Below are 18,632 nucleotides of genomic sequence, written 5' to 3'. Positions count from 1 at the left end.
AAAATGAATGGTTCAATTCGGAGTTTGCGTAACTGTGATAAATTGAAAGGCAAAACTTAAATATGGTCAGGCACGTAACATACATCACGACCAGTCGTCCCTGAAAACTTGAAAATTGGCTGGGTTCACCCATAGGTTATTGAATCATTACGGGATGGCTCGTTCCAGAATGTAAGAGAGACATGGTTTCCACAGAAAGCATAAAGTAAGCTAGGCCATATTTTTACCTAAGAACGGCACACCAAGATACATTTTGTAAGTTTTTCAATAAAAACTTTTTTCTCTCGATTTACGCAGTCTTGCGTCGAGGTGGACCTAAATAAAGACCGCATTTTTATACTTCTGAGAAAGTGCATCCACCAGTTCATGTATCTGGGAATACTGGAGGCTTTCTGATAACCTCCAGTAGTGTTAGCGTGTGCTAAGTTTTCCACGATTTGCGAAAACACGTACCCATGACTTCAGTTGATATCAGCTCTAGGTTAAGTGACCCAAGGGGCATGTTTGCGACCTTTTTGTTGGTGTATCGTACAAAGCCCTTTATATGGACGCCAACTTTATCAACTTACGCATCCATGAAATAGTATTACGTAGGGTTTTAGAACAAAAGCGATTGTCAAAATAAGATACTGCGTTTTCATTTTACCTGATCCTATTTATTTGTCTATTGCCTTACGTGAAACTTCCGTTCGGTGCAAAATGTTTACGGGTCCGTATGCACAAGCGAATTAGAAGTCGAGCTTTCCTAAAATCAGTTTTGAAGCGTGATCTTGCCAAAAATATAGTACAGTGGCTTCTTTTGGTACGTGTTTTAATAATAAACGGATCATTCCTGGCTTTTGGTAGGGTTGTCTTCGAGGATCACTTGATATACTGTTGTTGAGCCTTAGGCTGTTGAGAGGAATTTGGAACTTTTTAGTTCCTAGTAGGAAATCACAATGATACAAAGAGGAAAATTATGCATTCCGAGTCAGAATTATAGATCATCCAGGGCTTTGTGACGAGGTTGTGCAAATTTGTCTATGCGATCTTCAGTTTAGTGAAATTGTTCTCCTTGGTTATGGACCTCACGCCTATGGAGAGTGTGCTTTTTAACGGACAAAATTGTTGATATCAAATTGATGTTGATGTCAAATGCCCTTCCACGATGTGTTCATTCAAATGTATGAAAATAGTTACAAGTGGGTGACAGTAGCTTTCCTGATAACGTCATATATCTCGCTGAACAATGCTAACGGTAGAACAATCCCTTTGAAAACCCCCTTTGTTTAAAATTGTCCAACATATGTAATTTATCCACTGTGGAGGGCGATTAAGGTTTAATGCGGGTTGTCACCACGCGTAAACGGTGTGGTATAACTTTTGAATTTGTCACTAACAACCAAGCGCATCATCTAAATGACGCCATTCACGCAAGGTATACCATTCACGCGGCGTTTGATGCACCGGTCTGGATATCAGTACCGATCACGTATGTAATCCCTCTTGGTGGAATCAAGCCCCAGCTCCTTCCGTGGTTGTCTTATGTCTGTGTCGCACAGATTGGCACGTGTGCGTTCGGACAATGTCAAACACCCGGATCCGCACTAGACCGAACGAGATATATCGATAACCCGAAGAGCCCTTTCAGCATGTTTTCTATATGGTAGAAAAATGTCAGAATGGCGATAAGATAAGAGGTAGTTAAAGTTTACACGGTAGAACGAATTCGAACGCGAACCGTTTGGCTTCGTGAAAGCATGAGATAATGTGCGCAATTTGCTCCAAGCCCTTCCAAACTGCTACCCACCTCAGTCCATCAGCCGCAAGCCGACAAAACGATGATAATTATGCGTACACCGATGTGTGGCTCCAAAGATAAAAACGAGATTGATTTCTCCATATGATCTGTAGGGCTCAGTCAGCATCCCAAAGGATGAACCCCTATTACGAGCTTTAAAGTAGTGAAATAGTGGGAAAATTACATGGATATCTGGTAAAATTATAGTATTCTTCGTAATCTGTTAACTAATTGGGTATACATCACGATAAATGCACCAGAAATCCCCAAAGTGGACGTATACTAGACTCCTCGAAGAACGACGATGGGCTGTGCGTCTCGGCTTGTTTATGACTGCTTGGATGGGTGTGACACAATTCGGCATACTCATTCAAAGTTAACATTTAAACACAGTACTACGCGTCCGCCCATTGCAGTCTGTCCTTAATGCAGCACGTGAACCAATCTCTTTGGTTTATGCTTCATAGCTGCTTATGAACCGGATTATGCATGAATTATCGGAGAGGTTTTTTATCCTGTCATGACCTGTAAAAGTGACCAAATGAGGATAAGGTTGTGTGGTTGTTGTCTAAAACCAATGGATAAACTGATGACGCGTGGAGGCTGGCACTGCAACGTGAAATATGGTCTAATTCTCACTGTGAAGCCTTTCTGAAAGGAGTAAATTATCAACCTGTGTTCCAGAAGCATGTATTCACTTCGAGGTAGCACTTCACAACATCTCTTTAATAATCCTTCAGCAGTAACTCAAATAAAACCCGTCTGCCTGTGAGTTTCCTACAGTAATGAATGCGCAAATTAATGGTACAAAAGCCAGGTTGAAACCAGTTGCTGAAGATCCAACCAGACTCATCGAGATGGTAATCTAAGGCGGTAATCCATTGTAATCTGTTAATGTTTACACCCTTCCAGCTGAGGTTGCCTGCAAATAGATGCGAGGCCAGCACCACATTCTCTCTGACATGTGACAAATATTCAGTGAGTCAAAGAGAAAACTTCCTATCTCTATACTGAAAGATTAGGTAATGGAAAAAGGTGCAATGTAGTGTTAAAACCGAGTGGATATTTTGCAATCGATAGTGTCAGCTAACACTGTAGCTCAACTCACAATGTCGGGTAACTCGTTTCACGGGAGAAATATCAAGCAAAGCCAGAATTTCTGTTTGGTTCTTGCTGCATAAAGTGAGCGGAGACGAATTAAACAGGTGAAGCAACCTTCAGTCAACTGAAGGCCTTACTGTATCAGGTCAGAGTTGTACTGTTCTTTTTACTAATAGACACAGACGTGCTGTTGTGTTGTGTTCAAAATTCCGATGGTTCATAAACACCCTTTCTAGGTGAGCCATTAAATGGTTCGAAAAAATTAGTGCTTTTTCTCCAAATGTGATCATTTGCGTATTACTTTGGCTTTTATGCGAAACCTAACTGAATTCAGTTGAATCTCTCGTTTGTGATGAAGTCCTCGAACTGATATTCGAGATTTAGCAGCAAATTTTCTTGAAGTACACTTCTTGTACGGTTGCTAAAAGTTCCCCGGTTGCATCTAAATGCTTCATTATACAAATATACACCATTCGTTATAACTAGGCCCGAACAGTAGAGATATAGTGCACTGCAGATTAAAATCTGTCGACAGGATGACAGGATGGCAGTCAACTGTTCGTTGTTAGTCGGTACACGTCAAAGGTACCTGCCAGGTCTACGGAATATTGCTAGTCCAAACTGGTTTACTGGTTGTTTGCTTGTACGTCTAGACAGGCATACCGTAGGTGTGTTTTGTACAATAAACATGTAGGGCCTTTTTTGAAAGCTGTGTTGTTAATAACGGGTTAGATAACAGAGGTCCCATTCGCACACACAATTCACAAGCTAGGATTGAAGTTTGTTGAACCAAGTCAGGAAGGCACAAAAGTATACGTATGAGATAAACAGTGAAATAAAATTCAGAAAATTATTCAGCTAGTTTTATGGTCGTTGGTGGACACTGACAAAAGATACGTAGACATTCGTATATAGGACAATCTTCAGAATTATTCAAAGTGAGCACTGTTTCTCCCTGGAAGTTAGTTTCCCTGTCGAAGAGGTGAAACCTGATAGACCCTAACGCAACTTATCCAACCAACCAAATGGACCGGAGTGTATCACAGTATTTTTGCAATCGATACCACCCTTATCTGCTAGAATCGCCATTTTGCTCTACTGAACAGGTGTAGAAAAAACGAAATTTTTGTTGAACGTCAAAAGTGATTTTGTCAACGAATGCATGAGGTGATTGATCTGTCTGTGTCTAATGGAACAGACAAACGGTAGTGTGCATTAGGCCGCTTGAAACGGCTCATAAACGAGAATCCCATACCTTTCAACTGGGTTTGTAGACTTTGCTACAATTGCAATAAGCTTATGAAATTTTTGCTGAGCATCTGTTGGTGCAAACTTACTCCATTAGGTGAACTGTCAACGGAGTTTAATAGCGATGCATTATCAGGTATTTGTCCATGAGATTATTCTACGATAAATAAAAGTACATCGACAGGGAGATGTCAACATCAAGTCCACTTGGTGCATTCGAATCGACAAATTTTCCCCACCGACATAACCTTATTTGTGTAGCATGGTTACGCTACACAAAATTTGCTCGTAACTTGACACTCGGCCACCAAGTTTCATTAAATAGCTTGGGCTGTGGCATTGATGCGGAATTATGTGAGACAATCCTAGTCTGAATACCAACTTGCAAAGCTGGCTGAAATATCGGGAGACACCGTACAACGTTCTCCCTCTCGGAAAGACATCGTCAACACTGGTCACCCGACAGAAAATTCTGGAGCCAAATGAAGCTTACAAAATACCGACAATCTATTCTTCCGGTAAAACGGAATGACTGCCAGTAGGGGAATGTTTACGTCGATTCGAAACCCGCGTCTATGTACATTTAATGAGAAACATCTATTTCTTTTGAAAATGTTCGCAATTGCTATGGCATAAGGTATCCTCATTTATCAAGAATAAGCTAACATGATTAGGCGTAATGAAAAAAACCTAACGTGACGTGTTTGAAGGCTGCATACCCGGAGACTTCTGACAGAACTAGCCTCCACAAACACTACGCAAAGGGATTGTGGAAACTACGCCACCATCCACACCAATATGAATCAGGTAGGTGCGGTCTCCAACCGTTGTTAGTCTTATTTCTCCCTTTTGAACGCCTAATTACGTCTAATTGACGTGATATGTTTGGCTAATTAAGCTGGTGTTTTCGTGAGAACGCACAAAGCGTACTTTTTCATTCTAAATGGAATTTAATAAAATAGTGTAATTCTTTGACACATAAAAGTGAGAGAATATGATGCCTTTAGTCTCATCAGTTTTCTTAGTGCAGCGTAGTGCCCAATTTTGACATATACTGACAAGTATAAATACGCTCCTCTCAATCACTATATTGCTGCTCTGTATTTTGACCGTTTTTCGAGGACAGTGAATTTCATATTGTTTTTCCTTTTCATTTGTCATACCCAGACAATGCAGTGTATTTTCATGGAGGTCCTAATAACCGTCCGTGGATTCATGAAATCTCAGTGACGCCACTTCTCCTTATGTCTATGCTTTGAACACATCTGACAGAGTCCGGCTACATTGAATCTGTCTTGTTTGCCTTGCTCGATGAGTTGAATTCTGAATAGTATCGGCTTATAAATTGTAAAATAAGACCGGAGAACAAAAAATGATTAGGCGCTCAATCGCGTTGTTTTCTGGTCTGAAATTTTCTATACTTGTGCATCCGTATGCACTATTCTTACAGTAAAGCCAACAAGCAAGTGTTTTCTGAACCAGTGGCTCTGGTGTCCCTTTCATTTGGCTGATTGTGTGAGGTGATATCAAATACAGAAAACCCAAACTACGGGGGGAGGTTTACAATCTTCAAAAGTTTTCAACCTTTAGCTGGGAAGAATGGTATGAAATTTTTTAAACAGTAATCATCAGGCGGAAGAGTGACGGGATCAGTTTGTTCACAGTTGGATTTCAATGCGACTGTGAAGGTCAACGAGCGGACCAACAACTGACAACTATACCCGATTTAGCCATATTCTGCAGATCTTACTGCTGACAAATATAGAAGGATTTTGTTACAAGAAGTTATATACGTATATGCTTACGTATATGAGACTCGTGTCATTGAGACTGTTTTTTCGAACTGCAATCTAATGCCTATTACAGTTTAGAACAGTTACGTCACGATTTAAATCAGGCTTGGCGAGGATGGAGGTGGAGCTTCAAGGAATATTTATCAGAAAAACCAAACCATTGTGACTGGTAAATTTGTGGTTCTCCATCTATTAAAAATACTATAGATAGACTGAAAATTGAAGAGGATTCATGAAGTATCGTTAAGTTTGTTGGAAACTTGAACTTACAAAAGTTCTTTCAAAGTATGATTATAAATGTTTGGTTAACGGATAAATGGGAGAACGCGGGCATCGGGGCATTTTGAAGGACGGATTCCGGTATGACTGACGCAGTCAGTCAAAGTTGCTGAATGTCTTTGGAAATAAGGTAGGTTAGTTGTTGCCGAGATGAGAGACCTGGTGGAAAGCCTCAGATGTGCTTGTTTCTAATCTCGAGGTTGCGTCAGGTCGTTCCTTTTGCACAGCAGATTTGGAGATTAATAGACTTTAAGGTGATTGTAAATTTTAGAAACCGGTTTTACCTGTGAAACCTAGAATTGATTTGTCTTATCATAAGGCGGGATACTGGAACCAGGCCCGATTGAATAGCTTCCATCCTCAAAGACGTCCACTAACTTTCTGATGGAATTTAGAGACATACAACGCGCTCTTCCATGAATTTATCTCACTTTAACTTGTCACCGGGGAAGGAGGTCACTGGAATTGTGCCTTTTTGAGTAAAGCGGCTGTAGCATTATTATTCATACTTCTGTACACAAGTCACTCATTCTCGATCTAAATCCAAAATCAACCGATATCAAAACGGCCGGTGATTAGACATCCACCGGACCTCATTCTCATTGACCTATTTGTGAGTAAGTTAAGGAGTAATACAATTAAAAAATGTACTCGGCGATTCATTTTTACAAATATTTTGACACTTCCATTCCATTGCAACCGAAATAAAATATAAACACACGCTTCAGCGAGAAGGCAAAGAAGGAAATTTCTTGTGATCATTTGCAACAAGGAATCGATATTCAGGAGCGAAATTTTATGCAAATAGGTCAATATACTGAGAAAATTGGAATCACATGCGGAAAAACAAACATTTACCCCGGCCCACAAGAAGTGACTCCATGTCCCTCCCTAGTAATAAAGAAAAGTAGTTACGTGAACCGATTTCTAGAAGACTAAAGAGGTCTATAGTTAGAACGTATAAACTTTGTTGAGATTCACTTCTTTTACTAAGATCAGGTTGCATTTGAAAGGGAAATATCAGTCGCTGCCATCAGCTTTTGTGCACCTTCTTTCACGTACTCCTGTTGGTAGTGAGCTAACACTCTCGTTTGAGAGTAAGGGAGTAAGCACTGCTTCCCATCCGTGACTCATAGAAACTGTGGACCCAGCTTAAGTGCCACCGCTTTCCACGCAGCCTGGACCGCTCACATAATGGCTTAGGACCCTGTAGTCAGCTTACCTCATCCTGACCTTTGTATTCAAAAGAAGTTTTGAAAATGTCCTGGCCCGCAGTCCTCACACCAGTGTGCTTCCAAATTCAGTGGACTGTTTCCATACACCGAAATTTTGACCTTTCTCTATCCTCATTACATTGAAGTGTATCCGCATTTTTTGTATCAATTGAAATGTATTAACCAGATGAGCAGTCGCATTAAATATCGTTCCCCCGCTACAACGCATCTTTTGATGTGAAGACACATCCATGCTTTCTGTTGATAAAACATCAATAATATCTTTGTCTCTTGTTAGTGCCCAGCTCAGCTGATAACAATGCATTAACTGACAGCAGTTACTGAATATAGATGAATGCGACCTGGATAAACTCGAACTTCTATACGGTCCCTACATCCAAGAGCCTCACTCTCCAACGCATTTCGTAGTTCTAAGAGAAAACTGGTCTCAAAAAAGATATGTAGTTGGTCAGCCGGTTTCACGGTTGGTTTCAAGAACCGCAACAGATGGTAAACGTATGAAATACTGAACCAGGAACGCGTGTTCCGTATGAGAAGTTTTGGTTGTTAGTTGTGAAGCGGTTGTGAGAAACCAGATGATAGTGGGAGAAGCAGAAAGACACGTTGTACGTTGCCGAATTTCTTGAAACTAAATGTAATTCCGATCTCCACAATTCTTCCTCAGGCCGTGAACAACAGGCTTCGTTAAGAGATAAAACGAATTGAATTGAAATTCCTTTAAAAAGCTCACATCTAGTGTCTTAAGAATATAGTTGCATCTGGAAAATATGCTTTTATTAAGGGAAAAATCAGCCAAGTAAACATGTTGCGCAGGCCTGAATGCAGTCCATAGTTATTCGAGAGGAAAACCGTTCAGTGTTAAACCGGCATCGTCTGGATTAGCGTAAAATTTGTTTTGCTCTAAAGGTGGTTTCTTCAGTCGTCATGTTGATAAAACGCTAGTTACCTTCCCGGTGTTCTTTCTCAAACAAAGCTGCAATGTCATAGTACAGTAGGTGTTCAAAGACACTAATTGGAGACGGGTGTCCAATTCTAGCATACAACTAAACATTGATCTGTATTTTCCACAAACCGACAATTTCTAATCATTCTCTGCCGTGGAAGAAATTGCGGTTGAAATTGTGTCAATCACCCTTGCACAAGGCTCCAAACATCACGACCTCGTTTACATGTTCACAAATAAAATGGTTAGAAACTTCTTAACATAATTGGCTCTTGTAAATAAGTATACGTTTATAAAATTCAGCTGACTATCGCCTCATGGAAAAGCCAAAGCTGCCACCTTCCGAAATGAAGTTTTCTGTAGGCATTAGAAGAATTATACCAGTTTTCCAACTTTCCCCTTATTCCGCAAAGCCGTCACTCAGCTCAAGCTTTTATTTGATAATCATGTATTGTGAAGCTACAAGCTAACCAGCTATTGACCAGGCATCATCCTTACGGAATAACTTTTGGTTACGCAGTTCGCATAAACGCCTTTTCTGGGTGAAAAGCTTCTTTACAAGGCCTACACACACTCACCGGGACGTGAATGCATTTTCCGGAACGCTTATTTTGCCTTTATAACAACGTAGGACCATAAGCTTTCACTATTTAAGACCGTGTAAAACGAATCTACACACATGCAGAAATTCAGTTCACAGATCCACTGCACTAGGCAAATTGGAGTGCAGATGGCGTCTGGCATGTCGGTTCGTTTAAATTTGTCTCCATAGTTAAAAAATCACCCCCATCCTTCTGTGGGTAACGGCAATGAAACAAGTCTTTGCCGCACCTCCCCATTGCTTCCTTCCTCAATTTGACCTACCGACCATTTGGGGGTGTAGCATTCGCCAGACACTTGTGTTAACTTTGCTTTGTATCGCTGAATCAGTGCTCCAAGCCATTGGTCTGGAACCGTCGTCCCACTAGAGTGACGATTCAAAGGCACGTGCGGGCGGAATATGCAGATGGAAGGAAGAATCCATGCAGCGCAAAGAGAAGTAGGGAGTTTTGTCTTGAAATGTCTAATGTTACGCTCACCTGGTTAGTAAATAAATTTCATGAGTCTTAAGGAATTCCCGCGAAATCACCCAGCATCTGCAAATGAGTTGTTCTTAGGAAACCACGCAGTGAGTCTTCTGGTTTTAGAGGTAGGCTTGTATAACTTGACCTGTGAGAGACGAGACCTACATATGTGGCAGACATTTCCTGCATTTAATCTACACTTGAATACGAAAGCTTAAGCAGCCTGATTGATGAATAGGAACACCTAGACCGAAATCTGAACGGCATAATCAATACGACACCAAGATCATCAGTGCGATGGGACATAAGTTCAGTCGATAGACTTCCGTGCACCTAACTGCCGGAGCATGCACCGTATTGGCCGTACCGCGCTAACATTTATTACATCAGCACAAACCAAACGCTTGGCCTAGTCTAGTGGCATATCGACCGATCTTATATGATGCATTTGCCTTTGCTACCCACAGTTAACCCAAAGATGTGGATGGTCTCGACTAGTAGCACAATTCACATAATTTAGAACACTGGATTCAAACTGTAGATCAGTGAATCAAATGCGCCTGCCAGTTTGAAGGATGTTTTGAGCACTTTCTTGTCTTCTGCATAGTAGCAGACAGTCTTCAGATGGATAGATTCTATCTGACTAGCAACTGATGTTGTACCATTCTCGAGTGCAGTAATGTCGACTTGCTCAACAATGATTGTGTCATATTTATAATCTGAGATAAAACCATTATTCCCTACTTTTGGATTTGAACCGATCACTCATATGACTGGATCAGCACATGAAGTAGTTTGTCTAGAGTAATCAGAACAAACTTTCAGTCTCGTGAGAAGTTAAAGCGATCCTAAAATTGTTGAGATGCCGCGGATTCAAACTTTTGTCTGGTTTTACATCCCCGGTTAGAATCTTTTAGCCCATTTTCTAAACCTTAACGAGCGGCAAAGTGAGAACTCGCTAAGAACTTCCTTCTGAATATGAAAGTAATTATTTTGCTGATAAACTAATGCATACATTACCTGCTGTAACTTGCAGCACTTTGTACTCCGTTTAAAGCCCGTGCTTTGCTTGGTATTGAGGAAAGAAGAGAAAGAACAGGTGAGTGCTTGAAGTATAAATACATTTAAATAAGTATTAACAAGTAGTAGCGAGGAAATAATCACTGATGTCTTATGAACGCCAACTAAGCGAAAGCGGATAAAGTAACCAATGAACCGATGCACCGTTATTGGTCACCGCAATGGTCACATTGAATTGTTGATGCACCACGTGCAACTACGCAAGATTCTTTAGTAAACCGTGGCAATTTTAAACATCCTGTTATGAATAAGCTTTGTGTCTGGTCTGCTGAAATCCAAGCCAGTCGTCTGAAACGGCGGTGTCCAGATAACATGCTCACGCTTCACTGCTGACCTTGATGTTGTCACAGACTACTTACACTGACTGCAGCCGTTATTATTAATGTAGGTGGTGGTGGCGCTATTACCGTTGTCGTTGAGTTGCCCCAATGGCGTCGATTCATCAGTATCTGGCGCCATCGTTGTAGTAGGAGGAACAAAGTCATGTGACTGGATTTCATTCCACCTAAATAAGTACGAGCAAGTGATGAAGTGGATTACGCATTTTGAGCAAACATCACTCATCGGATAAGAAAAGAGATAAGCGATGCAATAAATGTGTTTAAAAATCAACGACTGCACCAGAAAATTTGATACTATGGGCATCCCACTGGCCGGGGCCCCGGGGGGATATGAATGAGGATGAATGCTGGAACAGCTATGTATGCAAGCAAGAAAGTCACTGTAGCTAATCCGATTGTATTAGTTAGGTTGTAGCTGTTTTTGATTTGTTTTTGTGGCACTGTGATCAGGAACTTGGCATAGATAGACCACTCGAGTTCAGCTCAGAAATCCAGGGAAAGAGTACNCCACCGCGTTCAGATCAGAAATCCCGGGAAAGAGGACAGCTCTCCACTTAAGGCCCTACCGTTCGTCGGAATGTTGGTCACCTCAAACCGTCCTGTGCCGGCATACTTACTCCTGTTGTGACACACTACCAGTAACTCGAAGTAATATCCAAACAAAACAATGGCCGATCCATCTGATGCAGGCCACAAACAAGCCAGCCAGCTCCAGTTCAGTTGGAAATTCGAAAAGCTGAAACACGACAAGTGGGGTTTTCAAGGACCTGAAAAACAATCTAATTGGCCACGGAAACCAATCGAGGTATGCGGCAAAACGCATTCGAAAAGGAAAACATAACAATTGATGGAAGAGTACTGTTGGTATTTGTGAACATAAGATGAACCATTGTGTCTTGTTATTTGCAACTGGAACAAGCTATGTTACTGAGAAAACACCAGTTTTGCAACTAGGTTGTTTACGTATTGTATTTTTTCTACTTGAATCCCCTTCGTTAAGAACAATAAGATAAATATATTAAAACCCTCAATTGAATGAATCTTTCAGCAAACTGTAAAACTACCCTTTTCGGGTACGTTACTTGCATCCCGTTTCCAGTATGTCAGTATGTTCTTACTACCTCTTCTAGCAATTGCGGCTTTGCGTTGGATGCACAAATATCTTTGTTGAGGGTTTCCCAATCTGGAAGTTTGGGAAACAATTTTCAAACAAGTGTTTTTATGTATCTTGGTGTCATTCAACTTCCTGTAATATTAATAATATCCTGACAAAGAAGAACGTGCTACCATCTCATTTATCTATTTCCTTTACGCATAGTTGTTTCTTGATAGCCACAATCAGCAGGTCAAAATTTCAGTTTTTATCAAAAGGTTGGTAATAAAATCCACAAACAACTGGACATTTACACCTATTGGAGGAATCGAGACAGTTCATTTGGTTTATTACTCAATCTTGTTAGAAATAGCTTAAGTTCGGTGCACCTTCTTGGTTAAAAATGTCCACTTTTTGAAGTAAAACCACGCCGTATTTCTACTCCACCTGCAAGTGGCGGCTGCCTGCCGGTGAAACATCCTACTGAGTATGACTGATTTTCTAATACCAGAAACGTTGGGAGATTTAGTAAGGTATCTTTTCAGCACTCCGGGTTCCGATGGACAGTTTAGTTCAGAGTGTTTAGTTCTGGTGTCATCACCCACAATATTACACTCACTCTCTCAAGACCATGATTTGCATTCAAAACTACGGTCACCACGGTTAGAAATGTTCAACTGCCCTCGGTCAGTTACCATCTTTACTCGGTATAATAAATTTCCCTCTGCTCTGTCGCGGAATAAGTGAATCCAATCTGTTTGGTCCGTTGGACCTGAAAATAAGTATGAATTTTTAATCACAACATGAGGCTTGACTTTATTTTGGACAGTACAACGAAAACGGTGATGAAACAAATGCTCGGTACTCCCCATTTTGAGCAATACCTCATCGATTTGCTTCACAAAGTGCCTCACAAACAAGAATTAAGATTTTGACCATCAAAATTACAATTGAATCCGAAAATCGAAATTGCCTCCTTATTTTGAATTCGTGCTATCAGGCAAATGGGATGCTTTGTGTAAATTCAAGGTCTGATTATGTCATCGAAAATCTGACTGACTTTATTTTGACGCACGTTTTGTTGGCTAAAACTAAGCGCATTCCCGTTGACTATCCCTTCGCCTTTTATATGGGCCTTCACAGAAGGAAAGTTGTTCGAACGAATTCGGAGCACTTATAGAACTGAGTGAAGTACAATATTAATAAAATATATACGTATATAACACATTAACCATTGTCCGCAAATAGACACGGTTGCCGTGTTAATCAATACCCACATGGCCAACCACGTACGAGTATCTGCCTTGAATCGTAAATATGTGGATGACACAGAGAATCAAAGAATATTTCGAAGGTGGTTAACAATGAACATCTCTCACTCCCTATCACCTTTGAATCCGAACGAGAGGCTTAGTCGGTATTCCTAGATGCACTGTTTCAAGGACGATACGTTTTGCAAAGCTGATAATTAAATACAGAGCAACGCATACGGAACACAGCTGGAAGAAAATACCTCCGTGTTTTCAACGCACTTGATAATGAAAACTATCCTGATATAGAGTTTAGAACCGTATTAGAGCAACTGCATCAACGGCGACTGGGTCAGGATCTAAAATAGCAATGGGAAAATTAATTTGAAGGATAAATTACAAAAATCACGCCTGCAACTATCCTGCCAACCGTCCCTGGTTGAATGGTCCAGTCTTCAACTAATAGCCGGAAGGTAGCGAGCCCCAACCTCCCTGGAGATCCATGAGATGCGCATTGGCCGTGATTCCAGTAAAAATAAAACAACTGCCGGCTTTTTGATATAAGATAAGGGATCGAGAAAAAGATTAATTTACTAGCTGTCTTCATCCTAGCAGCGTAATTCAAGCAGATGTATTCTCCACTCTAAATTTCACCAAGACTACTTATACCTTATCAGCAGACTTCCAAGGATTTTCAAAACTATCATGATAGCCATGAGATCCAGTTGTTCTTACTAAGCAACCTAACAAATAATACCGATAATACTAACTATTTTTCCCGTTGCTAAATTGTTTTTGTCTTTTTAGTGATTTTGGGTCTCTAAACAGGTTGAATGACATTCAGTAGGTTTATTTCTCGTTGTAAATGAAGCAGAAATAAACTCGCACCACTGAATGTACGTTGACAACGTTGTTCTTTGTAATTCAATGAAGTATTATGAAGAGTTAGAGCCAGAGTGTTATAGTCAGGACAATTTTTTCCTTCGAGGTTGCACTTACACTCATGGAGAAAAGGAGTCAGTCGACAACATTTTGATATGCTAATCTTGCAGTTTGTTTTCTGTCACTCTAAGGACATAGTCCTCTTCATGATATATTTTGAACAACACATATAACTCTTATCCAGTAGCAACTAAGTATAAGTGATTTAATTGGCCACTTCCAGGCCAACCGAACGTCACCTGATATGGCTGATCGATCACTCGCCCTTGCTAGCCTGTACATTGCATCTGCTATGGATGCACCCGAATTTTTCTAAAACCTAATTAAATGGAAGAAACAGAATGTTCTTTTGTGTCAAAGATATTGATGGCCTTGGCAAACTCATTTTGAATAACGCAATTTATGTTGTGTAACTCAGTATACTGACAACTACCAAAGTGCTTTTGAGCGCACCAGACATTTCAGTTTCCAACTCAGTGGCCATAATTCCCAATGTGTTTTCCGTAGCTATTGACCTCTAAGCGGAAAACATACGCACCGAAAACTTGCGTTAATTTGTTGCACTGATCTACACGTGAATTGATATTTGCACAACACAATAAGGATTTTTTAAGGAACCAGATAGGTGTAATTTTGAAAATCGGATACATCCTTTAGAGACACATCCAATTTATGGTGGCGAGTTACGCTGCTATGATGTGAAATTGGAAGTCGTAAATTTTTCATACGAAACAGCAAATGTTGACGGCTAACAATCATACCGAATTAAGAATCAAAGTATCCCTCATCTTTACATGTTGTTCTGTTCAAAAGTTCTTGCGCACATGCATCGAATTGTACCAGTTCCAATGTTCTCGTTCTCACCAACTTCGCAGCTTCTATACCGGAGTCATTTTAGAAATGTTGCAACACATTGTGATGATCGCATCGGTTATTTACATTGGTTGACCGAGTTTATCCGTTAGTTGGCCGATGAGGTGAGCCAATGATGCACCAATTTTTCACGTCGCTTTTTGACTGAATCGACCGAGTATCGGTTAATGATCGTCCGATTCCTACTCAATTCGTCGTTATTGTCTGAGGTAACATCTATTGTCTCCAATCATATTCCAGTATGAAGTGGTTGCGTATAAGGTGTTACGAGATATACATGTAGGAGATGTACACATATGAGATTGGACTCTTCAAAACACATATCACAACAGTAACTACGAAGTCAAAACTCTGCACGATCAGTTTGAACGCGTCCAGTAGATGTAAATATCATCCGAAATCCTGAGCATCTCTACTTGGCATGCATTGCCATGTGCATAGAAGCTCCGTTTGAAAGTTCTATCATCTCGGCAATAAACCACTTAGAACAAAAGAATGTTGCGGGTCAAAACTCCCCGATAGGTCGTCCACACTTAAAACCAAAATATAGTGTCATAGACTGCACAGCACAGTAATCCGCTTGGTTTGTTTTCAATAGATCTTTTCCTCACCAGGCTTTCCAGGCATCCATTAGTATTAAATTCCTGGAAAGAATGCAAATGGAATATAGACATTTATTTAATAAGTAACAAAATGTATTACACAGAATAACGCCGAACAAGAACAGTAGATTTTCCGCAGCCATTCTAGTCACGAATTTTCATCAAAGCCTGTGCCTGATGTTACAACTAAAAGCTCTGGCTAAAAATTGCCCGACGTTTACGCTTTTTCGTGTGCCTTACATCTATTTTAGGGACAATCCCTATGGTCACCAATCAGGATGTTTTCTATATTGCTTAAAATCACTTATCTCGTCCCACCGATAAATCGAAATTCGCAGTCTGAAAACAGTCTGTAAATCAAAACTGTCATCAACCCGTCAGGACACTTTTATTTAATAGGAAATTTGGCGCCTTAACCGGAGAAATATTTGGTGTGCTTGACACACTTTACACCTGCAAGAGGAAAACAGATGACACGAAATGCCGTTTCTGAACAGTCTTCACTGACAATCCACGCAGCTTCGTGCTGTAGCACGGAAAATGGAAAAATAATACATGATTTGGAAAGCGTATCTGACTTTCAGAGGTATACAATTAATCTGTCGGGAAATCGAACAAAACGCATTCAACGTAGCATAGTTGTCTAAGGTAGGACACAATTAAAGTGGTAGTAAACGTTGGCATTCTCTCTAGTCTTATTCCAATTCACTCCGGATGCTGCGTATAGTATCCTCGAAGTACGGCATCGATTCGGCATAGGGCGAGTGCTTTTAGAATATTGGAGAATGCCTGGTTACTAAGTAGCTGAGCTGATCCCACATAACAATGACATTCTGATCACTGTGACCAGATAAATTCCAAACAATACCTACCAATTAAAAAAATACTGAGATATCACTAGTTAGGACTGATTTCTATCTACCACATGTAACATTTTTTGATGGTGTCGAATTTTAGATAACGAAATAGCTACTTAATTCAGCGCCCATGATAGAGTTTCTTTTGCACATCAATGGGAGAGCAGAACGTCAAACCTAATGTACAGATATCAAGACCACTTTCACTATTCCTTGACTTGATATTCAAAGAAACATTATGAGAAACATGTCGGTAAAGACAAAATTGACTGTTTTTATAAACCAAACACTGATCAGATAAAACAACTATCCCCAATCCTGATCTGAAATGGGTTTTGGGACTTTGATTTTCAAAACAATGACGCAAAGAAGAGAAGACTACTTCAATCTCCTTTTTCATCTTGACAGATTAAGTTAACCGGCAAAATATATGGTTAACTGTAAAGTTGCTGCCTTAAAAAGATCACTGCCTTGTAAATGTTTGAATCTAATGAGATCGATTAACGCAAAATGGACTAGTTTCTATCACACACAAATTCTAGGTAAATATGCCAGGAATTAAGTGATTTTTGGTTTACGGAAGCCTGTCATAGGAGTTTCAAGGGGTTTTTGTAGTATATGATGCATCCCAAGAAGACACAACAATGAATATCACATGCCATGTAATACTACACAAACTCTACTATCCAATGAGATAATGAAACGTGGAAGCTTGTGACTTGATACGGTCTTCCTGTTGCTCAACATGCCACATGATATTATTTCTTACTAGTAAAGTGTTCTGTAGTCATCGCCTGAGCGGTCTTGCATCTAAGCGACAGTCTTATGGCCAAAACGCCCCAGTTATGTCCCAGTTTACCTCTGGCTCTGACCAACTATCAAAAGCACCCTGTGCACACAGCCATAGTTAAATTTGACTTCTTAAGAACCATTCCTCAGGGAACGTGGAATTTCGAACTACTGGTGTGCGCTTTCACAGTGGATATCCCCAACGTCTAGCCTTTTTCCTACCGGGAATCGCCACCATATGTATCACTGTGGAAATAGCAACAACTCTATGGTTCCACCATAAGCCAGTTACTCGGGCTTTATTGGGCGCTTTCAAAGCACAAATATGGATACCTTGGCGTAATCTTGCATTGCTGCCAGACACGCCATCTGTACATTGGGCTTCCAGCACATAAAAAAAATAAGGCGACTAACACTCAAACTGCAGACACGCCATCTGTACATTGGGCTTCCAGCACATAAAAAAATAAGGCGACTAACCACTCAAACTGCTCCAAAATTTTCACCTTGAAAGGCGTGCATTGCACATACTTTTGCTGGTGCTTCCCAAAAGGCTACTCATTATAGGCAAATATTTACGGTGAGCTTGATCTTTAGACGTCAGAAGGGAGCATTATTAAATTTGTAACCCTGTCGGTTCGAATTGTAACTGTTTTCCTAACCTGGTCGGTTTGTCAAATTTCATATTTACATTTCTTGGATCTAAGCACTTGGGCAGGTTTTAAGCTTTGAAACTGGTAACACAAATCAGACGGACTATCCTAGTCTAACCATGCTTCTCGTGGTTGTTTTGCGCTGCTAGCCTGTCGGAATTATTATTGCAAAAAAGTCATCGATTTCATCTCAGGATGACCCTGTGAATGAACTTAACTGAGTCGTCAAGAAAAGATAATCGAAATTTCTTTGGGGCGCTTTTCTTTGAAGAACGATATGTGCTGGTCGGCTGTTTTTAGAGTGCTTGCCATATCAATATACGTCAGACCTGAAGAGCTTTGGAGGGTAGGCATTCTTAAATTCCTACTTCTGCAACAATTTTTTATAACGCTAATTGTCCTGAAATATAATGAAATCAAGGACGAAAACTACGCGCTTTAGTCCTTGCCATGGACAGAAGCAGCTACTCTAAGGTATACAAGATACCACTCACTAAATGACGGGAGTAATCGCCTCGGAAACCATGGGTTTCAGGCCGAAATAAGTGGAGCTCCTGTAAAACGGTTTGGCTTATTTAGGTTAGTCTCCCTCCAAGGTTCTTTCTTTAGTAAACACCTTACTAGTGTTAGCAAGTGCTTGTAGGACAACATTATTTTCGACATATTTAGGCGCTCAAAGGGTGCAGTGACGCATGGATCAGCGGATAAA

At 40.4% G+C, this 18,632-nt stretch overlaps 1 protein-coding gene across 1 annotated transcript in view; it reads right to left on the bottom strand.

The window, feature by feature from the left end:
• Positions 1-18,632, bottom strand: part of T265_03165 (hypothetical protein) — a gene marked incomplete at both ends in the record, with an annotated part of 82,199 nt that overhangs the window by 56,583 nt on the left and 6,984 nt on the right. The window contains 2 exons of the mRNA XM_009167578.1: positions 10,883-11,028; positions 16,071-16,150. Of these exons, the coding sequence (XP_009165842.1) occupies positions 10,883-11,028; positions 16,071-16,150 (226 nt within the window). The remainder of the gene's footprint in view (positions 1-10,882; positions 11,029-16,070; positions 16,151-18,632) is intronic.

Source organism: Opisthorchis viverrini (genome assembly GCF_000715545.1).
Source record: "Opisthorchis viverrini unplaced genomic scaffold opera_v5_43, whole genome shotgun sequence".
Lineage (NCBI taxonomy): Eukaryota > Metazoa > Platyhelminthes > Trematoda > Opisthorchiida > Opisthorchiidae > Opisthorchis > Opisthorchis viverrini.
The sequence above is the reverse complement of the archived record's forward strand: the minus strand, read 5'-3'. Positions and strand labels throughout refer to the sequence as shown.